Source organism: Microchirus variegatus (genome assembly GCF_963457635.1).
Source record: "Microchirus variegatus genome assembly, chromosome: 21".
NCBI lineage: Eukaryota > Metazoa > Chordata > Actinopteri > Pleuronectiformes > Soleidae > Microchirus > Microchirus variegatus.
The window spans coordinates 7991323-8018134 of record NC_139822.1 but is presented as its reverse complement, the minus strand read 5'-3'; the positions used below and the strand labels follow the sequence as shown (position 1 = coordinate 8018134).

General features: G+C 40.4%; 1 protein-coding gene across 1 annotated transcript in view; it reads left to right on the top strand.

The window, feature by feature from the left end:
- LOC310942137 (receptor-type tyrosine-protein phosphatase mu) overlaps positions 1-26812 on the top strand; it is a gene marked incomplete at both ends in the record, with an annotated part of 191606 nt that overhangs the window by 18302 nt on the left and 146492 nt on the right. Inside the window, 1 exon segment of the mRNA XM_083907444.1 lies at positions 25925-26047. Coding sequence (XP_083763570.1) covers positions 25925-26047 — 123 coding nt within the window.

The following is a 26812-nucleotide window of genomic DNA, read 5'->3' as shown; positions in this document are numbered from 1 at the left end:
TCTCCCTCCAGGGTGTCAGAGTTGACCTTTATCTGTTGGTCGGAGGACCAAAGCGCATCCCGTTTCTGTCTGTTAGGCTGCAGCTGTGTTTCTGCCTCGGAATGTACCACGGGGGGATAGTCCTATGTTATACCGGAGTAATAGCGAATGAGGTACAGCATCATCTGTGAGGCTCAGATGGTCCCATTGCTGTTTCCAACTCGCCCCATTGATTTTCATCACCAATCATAATCTGTCTTTGGAATTCAGAAATATATCAGCCGTTTAAAAGTTCATTATGAAGAACGACTTACTCCAACGTATAGTCAGCATTTCATTAAGTGAAAGAAGTGTGTAAAGCAGTGATTGCATTGCAGCTCAGGGAAGATTAATCCTGAAATGGAAAAAAAAAAAAAAAAAGGTGTTCTAATCCCTTTCCATCCTTCACATCTGGGGCTAAAGCATGTTCATCCCAGAAGAATCAGAATGAAAGATCCCAGTGGTTTGACCATGTTGTTGTTGTTGTCTGCCCTCCATGTAATAACCTGATCAAACGTCCTCTGTGTTCACAAACATCACAATAAATCTGATGTTTTTGTTCCACTTCACTTCTCTCTCTGACTCAAGTGACAGATCTAGCCCAACGTCTGTGATCTCGCGCTCCTCGGCTACATGGGGAGATCAAAGCAGGCAACAACATTTACATAAAAGATTATGTACGCGTTGTAATTAGCGCCTGCCTCGGCAGTGACAACACGAAAATATGTGATTTTTGGACTGGAAGATGAAAGGAAGGTGTGGGGGGGGGGGGGAGATTCATAATAACCAGGTCTGAGCTTTAGTTGCCACATTTTTAATTGAAGAAATCCCCAAAGACTGGCCCAGCCTCTCCAGCAGCACCTGACTCAAAGAAGATGGATTGGGATTAGGCTTATTCATTTTCGTTAATGCATTCCTGCACATTCATTTCATCCAAGATAATTATGCACTTTATTTTGTCTGCCTGGCCGCTTAATTTTCTTATGCCCAAGTGTACTGTTGCTAACCCAGCAGTGCCTATACCTCCAACATTTGATATTTCAACCATCAGATTCTGTCAAATAAGTAAACTTGCTATAGTCAAGGTTCTTTTTTTTCCCCCCAAACTGGGAAATTATGTTCTTGAATGTTATGTTTTGTTCATACACCAAATCTTTTTTCAAGAACACGGCATCATAGGTGTTACAAATTTCAAACGACTATTTATTTGTGCATGCGTCTTGGAATGGAAAAGTGTAAAAGTGTGTTCACACCAGCCAGGTTTAGTGCGGTTACATTGAACCCCCATACTACTGTTGGTTTGGGTCAGTGTGAATATGGTCCTTGGCCTCTGATGTGGACCAAACAGTCAAACTCTGGTCCCCTTGAAAAAAATATTACGTTTTAATGTTGTTGTTTTTTTTTTTTTAATGATATAAAGAAAATAACACTGAAATTTCACATTTAAAGGGACACTGTGTAGTATTTATGGGTTTATATAACCCCAAATCCACTTTTTTATACATATTATGTGCTCCTGCATTGTCTAGTCGCTGTATAATATTCTTTGTTTCATTTTCGTAGTGTTTCAAAAAGTCATGTAAAATAACATGGTCGCGGGCCGCGGTCGCATAGCCACTGTTAGCAGAGAGACGCCATGTTTCTACCGGAGCCTGTGAGGACAAACGCGAGAGAACAAATCAAGCGTCTCTTTACTTGTAGCGGAAGTCCCGCCTCCACTCTCTCCGCTTCGTCTGCTACGGCCGCGGTAGCTCCGCCCTCTCCCTTGCCTCACGAACCTCATCTGCTGACACGGAGAAAGACGACGAGGAAGACGACATCTGACCGGCTGAGGACACCGTAGCGCTCAGGGAAGGGAGGGGGTGAGCAGAGGAGCAGTTCTTTGTTGTAAATTTCAGCCTCTCCTCTAGATGTCACTATAAACTACTTACTTCCCCTTTAAGAAACTTTACGAAGACAATAATACGATTTTGTAAAAGCACTCGTAGTGATAAATGGATTATCAAAATAGTTGACAATTTAGTATTCAATCAGTCGTTGCAGTCCTAATGCTTTGATTTAAAATGAGCAATGCATGATTATTTTTCTTCAATTCTCTAATACTCCGGGTAACCATAGTTACTGCATGTGCAGAATACTTCCGAGGACGTGTCTTTAATGTGTTATTTGAGGCAATTTCCTTGTCACAGAGGGGGTCAGTTGAGGGGGTCACATTGTTTTGTGAGCTTCACCGGACAATTATCTACAACTATGGAAGGTTTTTGAAATTTAATTGTAAGTAGCTTGGCAATGGTGGAAGTTCATCTCTTACAGTTGTTAAAAAAGTGCTATTCTCAGAAATTAAATACGATGCCCTCGGATGTGTGCACCTTATCTTGTACCTACACACACACACACACACACACACACACACACACACACACACACACACACTCAACAGAGCCGTGACGGTAGCGAGGCGTAAAGAGACTTATCCTGCCAGGGGAGGAGCTGACATTTACTCTGAGAATTCACCTTTGCTTTCTGCCCTGGGATTTATGATATCACCCCTATCTAGATTCTGTCGCCATTTTTCATTACTGTTGTACTCTACCGGTGTGTGACTTTGTGTCATGGCTGGGTAAGATTTGCCCTTAGAGTTTTAAATGGAGTCGTCTGAATAGTTTGGTCTCGCGTCACTGGTGTTTCTTAAAATATGCAATATGTAATCGTCTTAAAGATATGCAATGACGTTTTAGATGTGCGCGCATTAGGCTTCATCATTGGACGTTGGGACTGGATGCAAGACAAACCTCTGGAAACCCCCGCGCTTAATTACTGTTTCGCCCGAGTTGCTCCAATTCTGTCAATCCTTTATTCCAGGAGGGATATTATCCCCTTTTTTGTTAATGTTTTTAAACGTCTTCTCTATTTACTTGGGGATATGTGTTGATTTGCTGAACATATTTCATACGTCTTTCTCATAGGAGTAATGTCAACAGTAAATGTCTGCCCTTCCATTAAATGTGCTCGTGAATCAAAAACAATGAAAGGCACTTACCTTGGATATGAGGGGTTGCTGAACAAAACGATTAGTAGATAGTATTTCACATCGTATTTCATAAATGTTATACATGTTTAATTTATATCATTTGTGTGTTTTCTATTTACGCTGTGTTCACTTTAAGACTCTGCAGTGTTAATATTCATTTTTGTGTGACCTGTAGCTTAGCAAGAGAACTCCCATTATTCATGGTTCTCCAGAGTATTTTTAGTTGTATATGTATATTTTACTACAAAGTTTCAGTAAATGAAAAATAGGTATGAATATGGTGTTATTATTATTATTACACTTAAGACAAGTGTATATGATTGCACGATTACACCGTAACACGCTAACAAAAATAATATATACATATTGGTTATGATCTGTAATACATTATTTTTCCTTTAGATAATACCTTTGGCTTTTTAATGTTAAATGAAGGATATTTGCGTGTGTTAGAAACCGTGAAGTTGCCTATACATAGAGTGACTTAAAATTACTTCTATATCTGAAATGAAATACACAAATATCTATCTATCCTCCATATATGGGACAAATGTCCTCACATTAGTGATGTGGAAAGAGTTACGGTGGCTTTCAAAGTATCTTGAACAAGTGTGCCATGGATGGCACAATTACTATAAACTTGTTTGACTCTGACAGCAAAGCTCCAGCACCTGACCTCGCCCCGGGTTGTCTAATTTCCCCTGAAATTAATGTCATGGAAAAAAAAACTATACAAAATAACACTCAGGGTGCACAGACGGGCTACATTTCCACCCCAGCAGACACGTATGATGTTAATGCCTCCAAATGTCTTGCAGCACACAGTTTGATCCTCAGTATAATGAGGGGGAAACACTCGCAATACAGATAATTCTACTCAAACACGCACACTCTATTAGACATGTCGTATTGTTGCTCAGTCAGACGTCTGGGCCCGACCAAGTGAATGTTGGTGCCAACTAAAGAATGACACGCGGGGCCACAGATCTCTTTCAATGATACCAGACAATGACAAATGGGCTGCAGTCACCCAGATATATTCAGTCATCTTCACCATCATCAACATTTCTGGTTAATAAAATAATACTTGAGCATCAAATTGATTAATGCATTTTTCTTATTTAAAGGTCACATAGAGTGGTCCTGTTGCACATAAGTGTTAGTTATGGAGGTCTACTTACATACATTAACTTGTTTTTATGATCAAAAACCTCCTAGTTGCTGTAAACGAGCCGATAGAAATCTTTCTTTTCGCTGTCCTCAGCTGCGATATTTCAGACTGAAACCTCACACCCTGAAGAAAGAGTGGGTTGTGATTGGCCAGCCAGCGTGGAGCCTTCCCAACTGTCTTGTGATTGGCCAATAGCCGGAAGTGACGTAATCAGCACACCCGCTCTAAGAAGCGCAGCGCCCCCCTCTGGAACGGTGGATGCACTGCTCCTCATTATCAAAACATCGTTTTAACAACGTTTAAAAATAGCTTCGTCACGACTCCCCGCCGCAGTCCCTTTTATGACTTTGACCCAGAGACGGGAAGACACTGTTGCTCATGAAACACCTCCACAACGGACGATATTCTTCTTCTGCAGTTCGATGTTACGCAACCAGATGTGCCCGGACTATTGCCCGGAGCAGGAGGAGGATATAATGATTACTGCAATACCAAATCAGAACATGATAGAACATAATTGCAAGACAAGTTCCTGCAACAACACGTTACACTGTGTTCTTACACATGCATATACTCAGTCCCACGTTCACGCTGTAAAAACATGCTTTACTTTAAAAATCCTCGGTTGTGGCCGCGTTTTGCTCCCCTGTCCGGAGTTATCCATATGGCTGTCATTCTTCTACATTTTAATGCATCTCAACTGGAGAACCTTGTTTTTCTTCTGCTCTGGTGGACACATGTTCATAGCCATATCTAGAACAACTCGTATCATTTTGAATTTCTCAATTAATCATTTCCAAGAGCAAAGTGTATGAAAGCTTAATTAAATGCATATTATTACACATACATCTGAACTTAATGGTTGGGGAATATTCTGCAAATTTGTTTGGATATCAATATAACATTTCACTCTGACTATAGTTTCTGTGTCTGTTTTAAAGCCAGCAAGTAACTAAATTAGTGCTTACTAGGAAGCTCCAACCGGTGTTGTCAACATGCCAGAGGACACCAGCTGCCAGAGCGCACTCCTTGTTTCCTGTGCGTTCTCCTCACAGTGCTGTTTCCATAGCCCGAGGACAATGGCGTGGGCCTCCGGAGACGAGGTATCTCCAAGGCAGAGACCTATCTGCAGTGACAGGGAACACTTGGGAGGACGGCTACCTCAGCCCAGGCGCCTGCTGCCATTTAACAGTCTGGCCCTACTCTGATCTGACAATTGCGTTTTACCATCTCTCGCATAAATCCCCACTCCCCACCTCCCCCCCTCGAGCTCTGCTGCTTTTGGCGTAAAAAGTTGTGTACAGCGAAAAAACCGAGGGCTGCAGATGTGATGGTGAGGAAGGGAACCTGGTAACCTCACGGTGTGAATGTCTTTGAATTGTCCTTCTGCAGTCAGACAGACTTGTGATGCAGCCCTGGCTCCTAAGGGGAGAACTGTGAGCTTGATGAGCTTCTCGCAGCCAGGCCAGGTGTGTGTGTGTGTGTGTGTGTGTGTGTGTGTGTGTGTGTGTGTGTGTGTGTGTGTGTTTGGAGGCGACGACACAGGTCTGCACGAGGGGGAGGATTGACACGATAACACATCCCACCAGCTCCCTGTGCCACCCGGCAGCACGACCACACCGCTTAATCCGCTCTCCACTAGAGCAGAGCTGAATCACCCCGCCCCCCCCCATCCTCTGACAAAACAAGGGGGGAGGGGGTTGTCAGCCATTAGGGTTGTTGCATTCCTCTCAGTCTCTGCCAACAGAAGCCCTGTTAATTCTTGCCAATGCCCCAGGGGGTAAAAAAAGAAAAGAATACCCAATATGCATATTATTCTAATACCAGCCGTCAGTGGCTGGAATTAGTCGGCATGTAGCGTAATGAATATGGTGCCTGGTAGGTTCCTACACAAAGCTGTTATGCCAGTTGTATGAATAATTCATTGTAGCCCAGAGGCAATAGATCATCCAGGCAAGAACGTAGAAAATTAGTTACCAATTAGTGTTTATTTATGGTGAAAGTGTGTTTTTACTCTAAATCCAACACCCCCCCCCCCCCCCATTTGCAAAATGTATATGCACACTAAACTTGTGGCTACTTCTCTGACCTTGGGGATGCAAATCAGGTGGAGGGAGGAGGGAAAACGTGGGTTGGACTGTTTGGATGAATTATATGACCCCCCCCCCCCCCCCATGTCTAGTTCATATTATTGGAGTCTGTGACTCCGGCCTGCGGACATACAGTATCAAGAGTCAGCCTCTCACCACAGATTGATCTCATCTCTTGACACATGACATGTCAGGGACTTTGTTGACCGAGGGGATGTCACGGTGAGAGGGTTTTTTTTTTTTTTTATGCTGCCACTGGAGTGAGCTAAACCTTGGTCTCCTTGGAGTGTGCAGCCCCCCCCACCATGTCCTCCTCCTCCTCCACCACAACCACCACCCCAGGCTGGTCCTAACCCCAGACCCCCACACTGGCAGTCTGCCCAGATACATTGGTTAGTTGTTGTCACTGGAACGATGCGACACGTCGTCTCAATTCACGCAGGTGGGGGGGGGAGACAGTTGTCGAAAGTGATCGCTCCTGTCGGGCAGAGGCCTTTACTCTGGATAAATGGACACTGAAAGGCATGTGAAGAGAGAGAGAGAGAAAATAAACTATACAGCCTTTGAGTCTAGTCTGCCTTCTCCACACCAGTGTCTCTGACACTGCTGACGTTCATGCAAAGGTTTTCAGAGAAAAGTGTTTTTATTTCTCTTTTCACTCATTTTTAACCTTTTGTAAATAAATGATAGAGATTTGCTTGAAGTTGGAATACCTGAAATTAAGAGTAGAAAGCTCTTCATTATTTTCCAAGGACAATGAATGGAGAGGATTCAATTAAAATAGGCATGAGTGACAGCCGCTTTTTGAAAAGAATCAGACGGGCTTGTTTGGTGCAGGAAACATGAGAAAATGAAAACCTCGCCAGAGATTCACAAGGATAACTCTCACTTTTTCCGCCTTTGATTGTGGAGAAATGTGCTGCAGTGGACGTCTCGTCTAGACACTTTTGATGAGCCTCAAGTGTTTCAGAGCTGGATTGAGCCGCACGTGGTTTTATTTTTCCGCCATATGATAAGGTAACAATAAGGTGACAGACGGTCTTTCAGCTTTCACGTGTACTGCTCTTCATGTCAGAACATTCATTGAATGAACTGAAGGAACAAACAGTCTTTTAATCACAGTTTCGACAAAATGCAATTTGAAGAAGTCGGAGCGGACGTCTTTTAGGTTCCTCGCGATTCTCAAGGCCACACTTATGATTCTAAAGTGATTATATAAATACATCTTACTGCACTACTAAATTTAGCTGTATTATCTTTAGACAATAGATATTTTCTTGCTCTTATGTTGCTCCTGTTTTTTTTTTTTTTAGAGGTAAGCACATGCTCACTTACGATTGAAAGTAATTATCTGTGAAAGGGAGGCTGCAGGTTCACTGGAATTCTGAGTTAATCACAAGGCTCAGTCGCTGCGTATTAAAGGCTCCTGTAAACAGATTAGCTGAAATAAGACCTCAGCTCTATGGCGTCCGTCCAGTTTCACTCCGTAACCACCACGTTGGAGACCCTGCACTGCCTTCAAATTATGATATTCTGCTCAATGTTTTTTCACGTTTTAGCCGTTTACTGTCAAATCTGGTCCTCTAGTCAAGTCGCGGCAAACTTTGACAACTTATTTCCGTCTCCCTTGTGTCATCTTCCGTGCTATGGGGATGATGTGGTTCCACTGTGAGTCATGGATTACCGTGGCTATCATGTCTCCTCCTGCAACTCCAGGGAGGACAGCTCTTGTCACAAACCATTGTGGTCTGTTCCGTCAGGCTGATGTCTAAGTGCCTGTGTTGTGTTCTCAGCCAGTAATTAGCCACAGCCCTACAACCCCAATAACACAATTATATCTGGGGCTGCTGCTTCACTCCACACCCACAGCAATAATGAATGAACTACAGGTTAATGAAATGTGTATGTGAGATGGAGGGTGCCTCTTGAAAAGTTTCACACCATCCAGCTCATTAAGTTGAAGCTGGAGGCCCAATCCACTGTAGAAGAGTGTTACTAAATGATCACTTACTTTGCAAATGTAAACGTTGGTCATTATTAAATGACAGCTTGTGAATGTCTAAATGAGGCACAGCTTGTTTATTCTCACTTATTTATGTTCACTGATGTATTTTAATGTTGTTTATTGTGTGTTTTCTTTTTTTGTATTTGGCTGTCTGAATGTTGTTTTATTGAATGTTTTAAATTGATGTTTTATCCGTTATTTTATTTTGTCCTCCTGAAAAGTGTCCTCGAGTGTTTTGAAAGGCGCTTCCTAAATAAAATGTATTATTATTATCAGTATTATTATTATTTCTGCCCAAGTTGGATAATGCATTTGTGAATATTTCATATTCATATCTGTTATGTAGAAGCTGGTGGAAGTTTGCCGACTCTCAATGCGTTTGATGCAATTGTGTGATGTGCATTGTTTGTTTTTGCACATTTTTTCTCACAATGTTTGAGTGTTAATTAAAAAATGTCCAGTGCTGTTGCTTCACAGATCCCATGTTTGCATTCAGAATAATTGCAGTTTTAATTGCTGGAGATGCAAATCCAGGTGTTTTTAAAACCAGCAGCCTTTTTTTTTTCTTTTTTTTACCTGTAGTGCCAGTACACCAATACAGATGGTCGTAGTAAAAGATATCTTGTGAGTTTTTCACTTAAACGTATGGATGAACTGCAGCTCCATAGCAGATTTTGTATAATCACACATTTTCCCATACAGTAGCTGCCAACTCTCATTCATTAAAAACACTGCTTTTATTTGCTTTGGAGACAGAAACAAAACCTGTGAAGACTCAAATATAATTAAAATTACAGTTTTCACACTCTTGATACATATTATAGTATATTGTATTTTTTTTGTATATATTATATCTAATGACTACCGTTACTTCCATCTACCTATGTAAAAGATACACAGTAGTACCATCTGTGCCTGTCAACTGTGTGTGACTTTCCAAATGAGCCCTTGAGAAAGGCAAATTGAAGTGGACAACATCCAAATTACATGAAATTGAGTACATGCAGAGGGTGGATGATGAGTGTTGATGTACAGATGGGTGGAAAATTGAAACAAAAAACCCAAGATAAGGTGCTGAGGTGTGCCTCTTTGTTGTATTAATATTATTTTTAAAGGTCATATCTTTTGTGATCACTCTGTGTAATATTGTACATACAATGGATCAACAGAGGCCGGTGTTTGGTTACATGGGTCAACATGTTCCACCAACATACATTTTTTTATTTATTTTTTTTCAACTATAGGGTTGTGTTAACATTACTGAAGCCCGTTATAAGCATTTACTAATGATTAGTTATTGCTTTATCTAGCAATTTATGTTATTCAGATTAATGAAGGTGTTAATTCATACAATTCAGTTGTATTTCCATTGCACCCTATCACATCATTTACATCATAGAATCATAATACAAAGTGCATAAAGTCTATGCATTGAACACAGATGAGGCATCTCTTAAAAGCTTTCTTCAACATTATTCCACTGTAAACTGTGTCGTATTCAGCCAGGTAACGTCTGCCCAAGATTCCCTTATTCACTTAAAGCGGAACTAGACCGGAAGTTCCTATTATCGCTGTTTTTTTTGCTGTGTATCTGCGTCATTACCTTGTTTATGAAGCCCTGACGGCTCGAAACAAACAGTTCAGCCATTGCTGAGAAAGTTGTGTTTTATTATAATCTCGGGGCTCAACAAGATCACTGAAAATCCCGTAATAGTTACGTAAGCAGCGGTTCTCCTGAACAACCGATCGTCCTGCTCCGGGCGGTAGTCCGGGCACATCCGGTTGCGTACATTGAACCGCAGAAGAAGAATAACGTCCGTTGTGGAGGTGTTTTACGAGCAACAGTGTCTTCTGACTCTGGGTCTGACTCCGGTTTAAAGTCATAAAGGGACTGCGGCGGGGATTCGTGACGAAGCTATTTTTAAACACTGTTAAAACAATGTTTTGATAATGAGGAGCAGTGCATCCACCGTTCCAGAGGGGGGAGCTGTGCTTCTGAGAGCTGACGTGATAGATTACGTCACTTCCAGATACCTGGCCAATCACAACACACTCTGTCTTCTCGGGCGAGATTTATGGCTAAAAATAGCACGACTGACAAGCGCTTCGAAAAGGACAGATTTCAATCGGCTCGTTTACATCAACTAGGAGGATTTTGACCATAAAAACAACTTAATATATGTAAGTAGACCCCCATAACTCACATATGTGCAACAGGACCACTCTATGTGACCTTTAAGCAGTGCCACCACATGGAGACTGGCAGCGACTGTTTACTTAGGACCTTTCATTTGTTAATCAGAATATCAATATCTGTACAACGATATCTGCAAATCAATATTTTGACCCACCCCTGTTAATTAACCAGAATATCATTATGAAATCATAAAACATTACTTAACATTTAGTAAATGCTTTTTACAACATTTACTCATGTTAATCAATGTGCACTTTTTCTCCCAAGTTTTTCCACTTGCTCCCGTGTCTTTAGGTCTACGCTATCATTCTGTTTTTGTTGTGTGCTGTCCAAGAGCCATGCATATTGATGGAACTTTTTTTTCGAACAAAATGATTGACAATCGACATTCGACACAAAAAAAATAGAAATTTAAATGTCCTTAAGGGACAATGTGTAGTATTTATGGGTTTATATAACCCCAAATCCACTTTTATTTTTTAATTGTATTTGCCGTTAAAGAGTCTTTAATATATCACGTCTGTTTGTTCTGGGTGTCATGAAACATTTGATCATGTCATTACCCTGATCCCTCTCGTCCTTTTTCGATCACTCACACCCCCCCCACAGCGCTTGTCTGCTGTCCCTATCGATGGTAGTGACGTTTCTGAGTCCGTGTCAAAATAACCTAAACATGGCACTGAGGAGCTGAAGTGTCGGGGTGTGAAAGAGCGCTTTGGCAGCTTCTCCCCTTTTCACGATTGATTTCCATCTTCTGGCCAAAAGGCCTGTGGGATGGTCAAGCAGCGCAGACATTTGAATGGATCTGACATAACCCTCAAAAGTGAGGAGTGTTACCGACGTCACAACCAGAAGATGAGACTTTCTTGAAGGATTGACAGATGTTACCGAACAATTAGCCTCCAGACACTGCAAACTTAACTTAGAACTTTATTTTTTTAATTAATTATTATTATTACTATTATTTTTAAACCGAAGCTATTCCAGAAAATTCACAAGTTTGCAAAATCTGCGAAAATTGCACAATTGTAGTATGTAATCATATTAGAAAAGACACATGGAGGAGTTTTGAATCCCAGTTTGACCGAGGGAGTTTATTCATCCTGTGTATGTGTGGGTTTTCTCTGGGTTCCCTGGTTTTCTTCCACACTCCAAACATGCAAAGGTTTATTGGACACTCTAGATCAGGGGTCACCAACCTTTTTGAGACAGAGAGCTACCTTAAGGGTAAAAAATAATAAGGAGGGCTACCATATAATATTTTTTTGTTTGTTTACCATTCAAATGATAAATATTATGCATTCAACTGCATACACATTCATTCCAGTGCTTACTCCTAACGATTATCAGTTTGTATAAACAATATCAAAGATATTTTACTGAGCGATCATACGGACACATGCAAGTGAGGTGAAGTGAAGTGAGCCCGCGGGCACCGTATTGGCTGCCTGCGGGCTACCAGGTGCCCGCGGGCACCACGTTGGTGACCCCTGCTCTAAATTAACCATAGGTGTGAGAGTGCATTGGTCTAGCTAGCGCACGGTATTTGACTGTAATAGTACCTCACATTTTTGCTCGTATTGACGAAATTCTTGCTATAGATCGGGCATGCATCGGCAGGAACACCATTGACACTCAGCCACAAAACTCCTGACTTTAGCGGCAGGTAACATCACACTTTCCATTAGATCCCAAGAACTTATCACGACGTTGGCAGACATTATATAGTTCAGGAAACTGCTACGTAATTTTGCCGTATGTAATATAAAAATGTACAGATACTGAGTCCCCCTGTGTGTGTGTGTGTGTGTGTGTGTGTGTGTGTGTGTGTGTGTGTGTGTGTGTGTGTGTGTGTGTGTGTGTGTGTGTGTGTGTGTGTGTGTGTGTGTGTGTGTGTGTGTGTGTGTGTGTGTGTGTGTGTGTGTGTGTGTGTGTGTGTGTGTGTGTGTGTGTGTGTGTGTGTGTGTTTTCACAAAACTAGCGAGCATTTGTGACAGTGACTCTATGTGAGTTTAAACTGAGGGAATGTAAATGTCACAGAAACATTGATTCACATTTAAAAGAATCAGGCACTTGTCTTTACCACTCGCTGAAGTCTGTCTCTGCTGATCACCCTACATTTTTTGTTCAGTCTTTTGGTGCTTGACTGTCACTTTTAGAGTTTGAGCTTTTATGTAATGCATGGCTATTGCTTTTCAGTTTGTGCCATGCATGCTTTTCAATGTGACATTTGGACTATTTTAGTGTGTTTAGGGACTCTTTTAGTGTGTATATAATCTCCATCCTTTAAAATATGTCTGTTAAGTTTTCCATAGGCCAGACTGTAAGACCTGGCAGTTCCCGTGATTACAGTACTCAATAAATCACCCTTTATGTACACTTAACACTTTAAAATGAAAGCTCACGGCATCTCTTCATAGCCCAGCATTATCATAGTCAATGAGAGTGAGTTTGCACAAGAGAGGAAGAAAGGGAGGACGGGCTGAATGTTGCTCCATCTAATCACACATGTGCTCAGTCAATTACACTGATTTGACCTTTTAGCCTCTGATTGTGTTTTTGGCGCATATTTTTGTCAATTCATTTCTTTTTATAAAGGATTAGGCATTTATTCCTGTTCAGTTTGTTGGGTTTTGTGCTTCCACTTGTGTGGTTCTGTCAGTTAATCGTTTTCAGATCGGAAAATTGCAATCTTATGGCCGACTGTTTTCACAATCAATTAATATGATGATTATTTTCTTGATGAATCGAGTAATTATTTGGTCCACAAAATGTGATCGGTGTTTCTCAAACTGGACATTTTGATGTTCTTGGATGTCTTGTTTTGTTCAGAAACCTAAATTATTCAGTTTTAATGATTTCCTCGTTCTATGAAGCAAAGAAACCACAAAATATTCGCATTAAAGAGAAATCCGAAAACTTAAAAAAACAACAAAAAAAATCGACAGATTATTAAATCTTTTTTCAAGCAATCTAAATTTTTTGGATTATTAATATTGCAATGTAGTGTTTTGATGCATGAAACCTAGGTAACCATTGTTGCACTCTTCCTCTGCGCAGCTAGAATGTGCTTGCTTTGTGACTTCGTACGCACGTTTGTCACAGTGTTAATGAAAGAAACTTGCAGTGTAACCAGGAATTGGAGACGCACTGTCCCGCGCCCTCTAATACCCTGCGATAACTCACCTCAGTGTTACAGTAGCTGATTGTAATATTTTTCCTTGCAGGGGCCAAAAGGCAACTGAGATTGGAAACCCAAAGTTTCCCCCGCAGGCTCTTCCTGCCATGTCGAACAATACAGGTTCCTCTCCATGCTGTGATGTGTAAGGTTTTGATGGGGCACTTAAATCAGAAAATAGGTCACGAGCCGTTATACAATAATTGGATTTAAAATATTAATCATATTAATGGTACTCTGGGAATTCCCTTTGTTACTTTCACTTATTCATGCCACTTTACTGTCTGAATTGATAACAAATGAGATGAAAAGTTGTAATTAGTCTCACTGTCATCTGTCACTCACTGCATAAAGATGACCTGTACATGCATTATTATCATCCTCATTAAAGGTGGATTAGCTGCAAAGATGCCCACTGAATAGATATTTTACTGGCCTTTTTATTTTTGCTATTTATATATATATATATATACTAGTGCAGTGCCCGTGCAAATCTTTTTGTGCCTTTTCCAGGCGGGTGCATATTCTGATGGTACGTGGCATCCAGTGACGTGCAGTGAGCTCTAGGGTAGGGTAGTCAGGCAGTCACAGACCCAAGATGTAGAATTAGGATAGAAATTATTGAAGCCTGCAATGTAATATACATTATTATTAAGTTCGAGTTTACTTCCGCGCGTCGCATTGCGCCTCGAATATTACGCGTTGAATATCGCAGACCCTGGTATACTCGCACGTCAGGGTCCTGTAGTATCCCACCTCACCATTGGTTGGCAGTACAAGTCTGGACATGGAATCGGACATATTCCTACCAAAGAAGAAGAGAACAATGCTTCCTCTCACCCGGTTGAGGCTCGGCGGACTATCCTTGGCATCTAATTCTTTTGATGTTTTTTTTCCTGCTTGGTGAGTGGGGCTTATGCTCCACCCGGTGAAGTTCAGTTCATGCATGCGCTGTCTACCCACACCCAACACGTTCTTTGCTTGAGGTTCTAAAATCTGTGCTGTACATGGTGTACATCTGTGAGCTCTGTGTGTGGAAGTATGCCAGGGCCTTTAGTTCTGGTATTAATAACAAATATTACAGATACAAATATTATATCAGTACCTAGGGATGGCATTCCATTCTGGCATGGGCAGCACGTCCCAGGCCATCCTCTCCACTCCCAACTTCTGGAGGCAGTCTCTGATAAAGCGCACTCTGTGGGGGCGAGCATCGTCATCTTGGAGGATGGTTTGGTTTGTGTCGATATGGGATTGACACTGGTTACAGAATCTCAACATTTCTCTCTTGCATTGAGATTGCTTCCATTGATGACATTGATGCGTCCATGGATTTTTTAAAAATTATTATTATTATTATTATTATAACACTGTGAGATACAGTGCCTTGCAAAAGTATTCTCCCCGCTTGGCATAGATTTATTATTGGATAGAGGTTTGGGCTTTGACTCAGCCATTCCAACACATTTACATGTTTCCGCTTAAACCACTCAAGTGTTGTTTTAGCAGTGTGTTTGTGGTCATTGTCCTGCTGGAAGGTGTACATCCGTCCTAGTCTCAAATCATGAGTTAAAAAAAACCTGTTGTTTTCTGATTGGCTGATAAGTTGCTAAGTCAAGACGGCTGTATGAACTACACAATCTGCCTTTGCATCATCGATGACCCTGGAGGATCAAGCCTGGCCACAGGTTTATTTTTCTCTTAGTTGGCTGATTTATGGAGCTTCAACAGAGAAACAAGCGGGTCTGACTGTTTGAAGTGTGCAGGTGAGGACCCTAAGATGGCACTTTGAATTATCTTTTAAATCCCTTTGGCCACACCTGAAAAAGCAATGCTCACATCCACATGGTAAGCCAACACCCCCCCCCACACACACACCTGTGCTCCATCTCTCCTGGTGCTGGTCAGCCTGGCTGAGCCTGACACGGCTGTGCGTGTGCAGCAAGGGATTAAACACACCACACGTGATTGACAACACGTCATGACACAAAGGCAGAGTAATGATATTTTCAACAAAGCCGATCATTTGGCCTGAATGTGGAAGCTCTGCGTTGTGGCCTAGATTTTCACGCTCACTCCTCAAGAGGGGATTGATTCAACCCATCTTCTATTCTTCTACATTTTCTAATTAGCTTTAGCATTTTCCCAATTCTTTGACATTCAACCTTGAATTATTCCCCTCCTCCACGCATTAAAAACAAGCATTTGCTCCAGTTGTGTAAAACTAACAAAGCATGGTAATGTTCTTGTTTGTTCTCTGATCAAACATAATCATTCTCTCCTCTGGAGAAAATCTCCCTTTGGGCTAATTTCTGGCATTGTTACTTGCATGTTTGACAAATTAGACTCTGGGAAATGCCAGAGAACAAGGGAGGAGTGTGGGGGTGTGTGCAGGGTATTCTAACTGACATTAGCATTTCAACCCGTCTTTGTAATACTCCTCAGGCCGAATTCAAAGGTTTGTTGACTTAGCAGATTTTGAGAGGATTGAAAGGGGTTCAGTCTGAAGGGTCATCCACTGCAGAATAGGGATGTTGTTTTCTGATGGAGTGAGCCAGAGGGATTTTAGCACAGGCCGACTCTTTATTCCTTCCTCTCCTCCAGAGGGCTTCCTGTCCAGGTGTGAATCTTATTTTCCTCAGGAAGTCAGAGTGCTCTTCTCTCTTCCTACATTTTTTTTTTTCCATTGACTGAAGCTCAGGCCAGCAGTCCATCACAACTGGATCAAAATGTTAAACCAAGCCAGAGGAGGTTCTAATTTCCAGTCTAACAATATTGAGCTTAATACCATGTGAATCGATACAGGGTTAGAGTAATTCTGCAGCACAATAATAGTAGGGAATCCACAATATCACACAGCATGATGTGTGATATTGTTGATATATTTGTTTGTTCCATTTAGGATATTTGTCTTGACTTTTCTTCACCTAAATTGAGGTGATAAATTGAGACAATTGAGCTAAGGTATGTCATACCCTCACATAACTTGCCCAAGGCAGTTTGACCTGGATCATTAAATAATGTCACTAGATAACCATATACACCAGTTTCAACCTGAAAAAAGTGGTTTAAGGGTTTAGTTACTCTTTCAAGATTGGACTTATTTGCTTAATGTCTGCGTGTCAGCAACAGGCGGAGATTAAAAGTGAAAGTATACTTCAGAGAGTTATTTTCTATTAAAACATTATATTTGTCCATTGACAAAGAGTGCTTTGGCTAACCTTGGCTGAACTTCCCTGTTTTGCATTCCCGTCTGGTGCAAAAGTATCTGTAGCTGTCCATATTAAACTTCCTCTCTCTTTCAGACATCAATATTATAACACATTGCCACTGCAGACCCTGTTTTTTCATCTCTTATGTTTGAGATGTTTTTTTTGAGAGGGGTTCTGAGGCTTTTTAGGTTCAGTAGTTAAGATGCTTAGCAGCTACATGCTTTCTTATCATTCTGCTGGCAACCTGTGTGTTGAAATGCTATGAGCTGTGATATTGGGTGGTGCAACAGACCAAAACACCAAACCAAAACTTACACAGTTTGCGGCTCTTTGTTCTGGGAATTTAATGGCTGCACTATTATCATAGAAGACATGCATTTAAATGTACTATGTTTCCTTAATATCTGATGACGCATCATGGTCATTTTATGTCTTAATATCAGACATTTCTTACATATATCACCTTTAATGTTCAATGAGTCTCAACGAAACCATGGAAACTGGAAACTACTTGATCTTCCGTCTCCTATGGAAATTGATGTTAAATTTGTCTTCAAGTGGTATATAATCATCTTGCATTAAGCTTTAAGAACCATATTTTTGCATTATGGAAGAAATCAACAGCATTTTTTTATGTGTCTTATGTTCAGTCCATGTCGTTTCTAGGGGCATGTCGAACAGAGGAAAGACGTGGGATACCATACAAACCTATTTGGCTCTGCCATTCGTTGTATCAACATGCGCTAATAGGAACCAGTTTTATTGTCTCTTTCTGTCTCTGTGGAGGGCAAAGACTGGCAGACGGTGTGGAATGAGAGAAGAATGAGGATGCTGGGAACAATGAGATGGAAAAGCCATCGTTAACCAGCCTTGTTGACATTGAGTCAGGATGCACCAGAAATCAACAAACTAAATAAACAACACATCAGGTGGTTGTCTACTGTCTATTAATAATGGATTAAAGCTAATCTTCAACATTAAGGAGTCCACTTGTTAGTCTACAGGAACTTTTGGTCCATTTATTTTGACCCTATAGCATCACTGTAATAAGTCTGAGAAATTAGCATAATGTTTTTATGTTCTCACCGCAGGATTCTTCTCTGCACTCAGACCTTTATTGTCTTCATTTTCATTAGAGAAAAAATACACTAAGGGTCCTTCATGTCACTGAGTTGAATTCCATATTCGTCTTAATTGGTGCCTGGCAGGTTGTACTGAATGAGATGGATTTCAAGTCATTCACTTGGAAGTTCTTGCTTGACAGACAGTGGAAGAAAACGTCAAGCCCCATGCTGGCACACAGAGCCTGAGAATCATCTGTCAGAAATTTAGCATATCTAAAGAGAAGGCTGCATGTCATCTTCAGTGTACAGCTAACTGCGCACAAGGCTGGATTTGATCAGGAACTATGTAATACTGCTGATGTGAAGCACATTCATCAAGATTGGTTGACAAGAGAAGGAAAAGGGGTTGGTACAGGTGAATAATTCTTTCTCATCACGTGTGTGTTTTTCTTTATGAATTTGGCACTAAATATTCCCAGCTTTTATACACACTTGTGGTGATTCTGCCATGAGTTTGTTCAATTAGAGCAATGCAATTTGTTGTTCAAGAACAAGGCAGATTATCAGTGGAAATCTCCACATCTCTACTTCTTTATTTTCCCTCGAATCAATGTGGTGAACAGCAAGACGTGATTGATAATGATATTTAGATTGATTGTCTTAAATCCCTTCCCACAGTTCATAGTCCCCAAACAGATCATATATATACATGCAATTCAGTACAGAGATAGGACTTGCCAGGAGCTGCCAATAGATAAGTGAAATAGGGCTGGAGAGAAAAGGCTATCAGTCCCTAAGGGGCTTAGCTGCAGGAATCTGAAGCTCTAAACTGGCCGCGGTGGAGGAAGCTAGTCGACATTGGTTTTAAATTACCCAAGATTGCCTTGTGGTTTCAGTCCTGCGAGGTTGCCGGCAGACAAAATGTTTGTTAAAACAAGTGCCGACATAGAGGCTGATTGGGGCGAATAGCAGACCTGCGATTTCCAAGCCCGACAGAACAGGTTGGAAGGCTGGTAATTGCAGAATTGGCAGAGGGGCTAAGGAGGTCTTTCAGCAATGATGTCTGCCAGTGGGACAAAAGCAGCATGAGGCAGTGAGAAATGTCTCCGTTTTCTATCCTAGGAGGATATTCTTTTTTTTATGCCGTCAATACTACAGTACACAACACTAATGGTTTGTTCATTATCTACACAGTAATTCTGATACGGTTACACATGCCCAGTTACAAAGCATACAACAATGTATACATATATATATGTGTATATACATATATATTATAACTATTCATTTAAAATAAAATTTTATAAAATAAAAGCATCCTTAATTGCAAGGGCGATGTTTTCAAAAAGTCTTGTAATAAAAATGGCAACTTTAGAAAAAACAATATTAAGGTTTCACAAACGTGAACTATCCATCAAGATACATTCTGCTGAGAGGGAGAGATCAATTCACAACCCTGCCAATCTTCATTTACAGTGTTCCATTTCCACCCCCACCATGCTCCCACATTCATTCACTTGTATTCACGGGGATCACCGTGCATAGCACTCCACTCCAGCAGCGAACGTCCGCACACATGCGGCTTTAAATGCTGAAAGTTTACTTTTGTTACAGGTGCAATTACAAAAGGCCTTTTAAGTCTGACTTGAAAATCTTTAGGACACATTGGCTTCCAGCGTTGAGAGGTTGAGGTATTGATTCAAGCCTCTGGCTCAGTCTAGGAAAAGATGGATAGATTTCCTAAAAATGCACTCTGCGTGCAAATATAAAAAACATTGTGTGTTTTCACTCGGGTATAAATGGTTTCATGACTTATTGGAGGCCACCTTTTAGCTACAAGCTGTCTGCCTCTCTTTAAGGGGGGGGACGTTGACACGGTGGAGCACATTCATCTATACTCCCAGACTACCCACACCTCATAAGCATTTATTGACGGTTAAATCTCCTTCAGAGAGATGACAGGTTCTTGTTGGGCTATCTATTTCAGCAGCTGTCAGAGTTGATTACATGTCACACACTGGCAGCGATATAAACCTCCTACAGAGAGGACTATATACTTTTTAGATGGCATGCAACATGTGAGTCGGGATGCATTTTTGGCTCTATCCACATGAAAATTCATTATTGTACACACTTTTGTTTTGAAAAAGCATTATTTGAATAAGTATACATTACAATGTATACAATTACAGAAACCTAGACAGAATGACGAAAAGTGACAAGGGAAAGAAAATAAAAGTTATCATGAAGCGAATAGACCAAACAATATTTACACAAAGGAGTGGCAAGAAAGCGACAGCAAATGCAAGCACACGTGAGAGGATGTATAGGACAGTCAGGTCCATAAATGCTGGGACATCAACCAAACACAAGATGAGCTGCGTTGGCGAGCTCGTCATAGACCTCTGTATGCTCTTGGACATAAGTGACTTGAAGCATGGGTTGTGTGGACTAAAAATAAAGAGGCTTAAGTTTCCCTGGTTCAATTAGAATTGGTATTCAAACAGTCCTCCACACCATGAGACCAAGACGACGCAACAATTGATTAACAGTACATCGCCATTGTGAGGCTTCAAACAGGATGTTCTCGGATGGAAGTGGCCACCGAGCTTAGAGTGTCACAGTGTCCTCAGCAGGTTGGAACAGAGATACAGAGAGACTAGAAGAGTCACAGAAATGCATAGAAGTGGGCGTCCTTTGACCCTATCCCACACTGATGACCGCTTCATTGTGAACAGTGCCCTGCAGAACCCTAGGATGATTGCCACACAACTCCAGGCACATTTAAAGGTGACATAGAGTGGTCCTGTTGCACATAAATGTTAGTTATGGAGGTCTACTTGCATATATTAACTTGTTTTTATGGTCAAAAACCTCCTAGCTTTTAGGTTTCAATTAATTATTTGAGATGAGGAAACCATCTTTGCATGCTTCTACTTAAACGCCCTTCTTTCATGACATGTATGTATGCATATTTTTTTCCAAATATAAAAACTTTCTAATCTTGCAAATAGTATGCATTACTGATTTCATTATGACACAATTTTCTTAGCACACAACAGCTGAGTAGACCCTTACATTAGCAGCTCTATATGTACTGAATACATTTTGAAACAAAATTTAAGAAGGCTTATATTTCCTCTACCACAAGATGCTCAAATCTTTACCACAGCCCAACTGAGACAAGTTATAGGCGTTATTGGAGAATTCTCCTATACATGAGTAATAACACCAAGCGGTATGTAAAAAAAATCAAAGCAATGCAAATTGATTTATTGTTTCTTCACAACCCGTTACCCAGCCTTAATGCTCAAAACAGTTCAGTTAAAGCATTGAATGAGGATGGTATTCTAGTTTGCTCAATTAAATGTCACGATGGGTTCATCCCACCTACTGTTCTATATAAGCAGGTCCATGGAAATTTAAATGAGACGGTAAAGGGTATCAGTATTTCATGTTATTATCTCGCATCTTTGAATAGTTATTGTAATTATGACATTATGTAGTACTAACAGATCAGACTACAGTTTAAAGTAAAACATGGAGGCAATGACATATGCACACAATACTGTGTAAGATGTATGTTTTTGTGAATCCCTTCCTGTAAAATCATACAACTGAAAATGAAGTGTTTCTTCTAAATGTCTTTTTTTTTTTTTTAATTCAAATTACCTTATTTTCAACAAGATAATCATTATTTGAACAGATCTGTTAATGGTGTCTTTCAAGGGGATGAAGATTCAAACCGAGAGCCCCTCATTTCCTGATTCAATATTCAACCATCGAGTTGACTCTTGAGGGGAAAAAAAACAGAAGTTAAACCTCTTTAAATTACACAAGAAATAGATTCATATTCTATCCTCGTGGCATTTTTTCTTCCTCAGCGTTGAACATTCTCACCCACTGATTCAGAATCCTTTCTCGCTCCTCCATCGATTTCAATATCAAACATCAATAAAAAAGCCACCTCTTTGGGTTTGTTTGAGCTCCGCCATGCTGTGAGGGGAGGTGGGCGGCACGGGGGCGAAGGAGCTTGGAACTATCGAGTCAAAATATTGATGGAACCCAGCCAGTCCCTGAGACGCCACGGCCAAAGACTCATGGAAATGCTCCCCCAAAGTTGTAAGCTGGCAACGCAGACATATTTTATTTATTTAGAGAGGAAGGTGACTGAGCATGGAGCACAAGCTGTGTTTCAGTTTGGACATCATATGTTTGGAGCAGTCACTGCACGGGTTGTGGAGGACGACAAGATTCCTCTGGAAATGCTCCAACTGAACGGTTGTTGGTAAGAGTTTTGCCTAAGAGCATGTTGGTGGTAATTAAAGAAAATTTCTCAGTCAGATTTCCTCGCCTATTCTCCGCCAGTCTTGGGAGTATATAGTCAGCCACCTGTTCCTTTTGCCTCACATTTACTCAACAATTAACTTCACAGGTTGCAGAGGCTGTGTATTATGCTGGTGTACACTGGGTGGATCCATTCTTCAGTTCCCTCTGCTGAAATGAGGAACGTGCATCCTATTATACACTGGCAGTTAACAGCTGTTAAATAATGCTAATGAGCTAAGATTTACAGATTAAAGAGGGAAAAATCGTATGGAGGTAAACATGCACCTATCAGCCAGCAGCTACATTGCTTCTTCCCAAAGTTTATCCTGCTGGTGCCATTTCTCATACACACAGTTGTCCACATAACAGAAAAACTAGGGCTGTCAAAATTAACGCGTTAACGCAGGATGATTAATTTGTGGAATTCAGGCGTTAATTTTTTTAACGCATTAACGTACTTTGAATTTAATTGAATGACTTTATTCCTCCAGCTCAATTAAGGCGGCAAGAGGTGCAGAAATGTGCAAGGGCATAATAAGTAAGAAGAAAGACAACGTAAAGATAAGAGTAAAAATAGGGTAAAAAATAAAATACAATATGGTAAACAAATCCCACTCTAAATATAAGTAAGATAAGTAAAATACAATAAGGTAAAAATATGCTCTAAGATAAGTAAAAAGAAGTAAAATGTAAGATAGAGTAAGAAATAGAATAAAATAAAATACAATATGCTCTAATATAAGTAAAAAGAAGTAAAATGTAAGATAAGAGTAAAAAATAGAATAAAAATAAAATACAATATGGTAAAAAAAAATGTCTTTAATGTAGGTTAAGTAATTCAGTAAAAATAAAAATAAGACAAGAGTGCCCAATATCCAAGTAGTACACACAGTGTAGAAAGGAACTAAACCGAGATGTGCACTCAGTACAGAAGAGAAATCCTGAATAAAGAAACTGAATTTGAATTTTACACCATAAGCAGAGGTAAGTATGTAAATGTGCGGACATTTAAAACGAGGAGTTAAATATCCGAACAGCAGTTAAATATCCGAACAGCTGTCAGCAACTTCCTCACTTTCATCGCGCTATGGGTAGACGCGCAGTTTATGAACAGGCAAGGCGGCGGGCAACTGCTTGGGGCCCTGAGCCGATAGAGGGGCTCCCGACACTCGGAGCCTAAATGCATCAGTGAGCAGCTGCATCACCGTCTCCCTTAAACAACAAGGGTTGATTAGCAATGACATCTCAGTAGGAAACCTCCCTAAAGGGGCCCCACGTCTCCTCACGTTAACCTGTGTGAAGCTGAAGGAAAATGAAGAGGAGTTATCAATCAGGTAGTTAGAAGAGGAAGGAAAAAAGAGGATGAAGAAAAAAGAAAAAAAGACACACGGTTGTAAGTGGCGCTGCTGGCGCAGATAATGATATAATCATAGCATTAAAAGTTACTGTCTAACTAACAGGGACACAGACAGCAGCTAACGTTAGCATCAGAATGCTAGCTGACGCTAACGCTAACTAGCAGAAGCAGGTGCTTCAAAGGTGCTGATGAGGAATTTCCTGCTGTGGGTTTAGTAAGAAAACTATTTAACTTCTATACTTTATATTTTGTTTATAATGTGAGTTATTTACAGTGCAATGTAAGTTATTTACAGCATTTTATTTTTTCTATTTATTTATATTGTCTTATAATGTGGGTTTTTTTACAATGTAATGTTTATTTTTTACTAAGTTTGTGTAGGTTTTTACAAGTTATTTACAGTATTTTATTGTAATAATAAATTATATTGTTGTTCCTACAACAATATAAAGAGAAAATTAGATTTTTTTTGGCATATTTACGAATGGTAATTAATCGTGATTAATCCACAGCTACCCTGTGATTAATCTGATTAAAAATGTTAATCTTTTGACAGCCCTAATTTTTACCTATGGTAGTAGCAAAGTGTCAGGAGTGCTACTTTGGTGTGCTAAATAATATCACTCTGGTGTTCTTCAGTCTGGGAATCCAAAAGATCAAATTGAGAAATTTGAGGCACCCTATGAGAGTGATGGTTTAAGAATAGCCTTTAATAATTCATGTCTATTGAATCATATCAACACAGTGAAAAACATGGCAATGCGTTTCAGCCATCAAGGCCTTCATCAGGGCTTATGGAAGTATTTTACATTTTTGACAATAATCCCTCCAGTCGCAGTGTGGCGTAAATAACGTGCAGTAGGATGTAGCCAATTTGTCACTCTCCAGTGTGATTAAAATGAAATGTCAGTCAGTCATTTATCAACAATGAACATGTTGTGGGGTTTTTACATTGATAAATACATAACCAAGCCATAAAGATATCTGGTGTGTACAGTGTAATCCAAAAGTCTGAGACCTCGTGGATAAGTGGTTCTGTGAAGTGTACACGTACAGTGAATGTCGTACATGTAACTTTGGTGTTGTGTTTCTGGACAAACAACTCGTCAACGTTTTTCTTTGACAGCCGGTCAATTTTCTCTTCCCACCCTCTCAAAAAAATAAAAACAAAAAGGGAGAAAGCACCAAACGTGTCATTAGCAGCTGCCCTACGGAGCTGGGTATTAATTATCCCATGTTCTCCTCGTTTGGCCACTCATTTGCAGTTGTACTGTAAATGTCACCCAAGAGATAAATGGAAAAACAAAAACCCCTGCTCCTCACCTTTATGCAGCAGAATGTCAGAGGCAGTTTGTTCGAGATGAGATATTGGTTTTTGCCTGGCATAGATTCTGGCTCAGAGGACATTCCCACAGGCAATAAAATTTGTAAGCTGTGTCATCTGTGGCTAGAAATTTATTAGCGATGTGCAAGCAAACATTTTCTCATTCATTAGCTGGATTCATTTCTGGTAAGGATTATGGCAAAATGTTGCACATCTGCTATCAGAGAAAAGTCAACGTAATCATGCAATTGAGGCTTAATCATCATGTCCTCTCATCGTCATGTGCCTTCTCAGAAAATGACCTTCCACAGTGTAGAAGCCACCTCTTTACTCAGCATGAACTCCTCTCCTGGTTCATATTGTTCTCACTTGCCATTTTTGTAGATTTATGAGTGGACTAAAAAGCACTTTAGGGGGGAAAAAAATCTCCAGCTTCCAATCTCTGTGTGGCCTTTAAGGTGTGAAGAATAGAGGGGTATTTGTATTAATCGATCTCATGCCCAGCCCTGTTGAAGGCTGGCCTTAATAGTTGCTTGCTGTCATTTTGCAAGCAGCTTGTAAAACGGATTAGAGAGACTTGGTGGAGTAAGGGCGTATGATCAGCAAAGTTCTGTGGCCGGCAAAGGAAAATAAATCAATTTATCCCTGATGGTTGTGCAGTTGGGAACATAATGTCTAACAATGATGGAGTTTCGACACTTCATATGTGTCATTGTGAAATTGGACTGCCGTGTTGCTAATGATGGTAATGTATGTTGTGCCTTGCCTACTACAGTAATCCTTCACTCTGTCTCACTTAAATGCATCTCATTGTCTGGCGTATTGCGTTATGAATAGCGCCGGGGAGAGAAAAAAAAAAAACCTGGAGAGTTTAATTTATTCATTCATTTGAGCAGCAAGTTAATGGAAAAACTGTATAACCATATAAATGTCTTCCTTTTGTCACAGGCGACTGTAACTTTGAGAAGCCGCTGGCAGGATGCGGGTACAGCCAAGGCAGGGATGATGACCTTGAATGGGAGCAGGCCAATACTAGAGAGAAACCTTCATCAGATCCATGGATGCCCTCAGGTAAGGATGGTGACTCTGGCTCGGTGATGAGGGGAAATGATGACTATTCTTGACACAATAGAGAGAATTCGTCATAGCAATAGTCTGGACATCAGTTTGTTTGTATTCTTCCCTCACCAAAAAATAAGCTTACAATAAAATAATATTTAATATAAATTTTGTCAAACTACAATTCAGTTGTATACATATTCTTAATGGCTCCTTTCACACACTTTTTTTGAGACTTTGGAGGCCCCCAGCCAAGAGGCACTAGGGTTGGGTACTGATATAGAATTTTCAATATGGTGTTGTTATTAGGGCTGCCCACTTGTCAGTGAGATCCATGCATGCTTTTAATGTGCAATTATTGATACAGGAAGTGTTGCAACACTGTAGTTTGACAGAAGTCAGTCCAGTGTTCATGGCTAGTATGTCCGGTAAGCAGTCCAAAGTTTGGGAACATGGCAATGTTATTCAGTTGAAGTTGACATTTAATGCATTTATAAAATGTTTCCATGGTCTCCTGCTGTTTCAGAATCCAAATAGGTTTCTTCTTTTATTGCTTTTTCTGTGTTAACGAGTGGCGGGCTCCATGCCTGCACCAATGTAGAATTAATCGTTAATTAAATCGTATAATTTCTTGTGGTAGTGATACATACAAAATCGGCAAAATATTCATTCTACTAAGTGGTTGTTCTGACATTTGCTGCAGTGTGTGTTATGAGTGTGCACTCGCTTGTAAAATTAATAATTCAAAAGCTCATTATGAATTATGTTTTTGTTAAA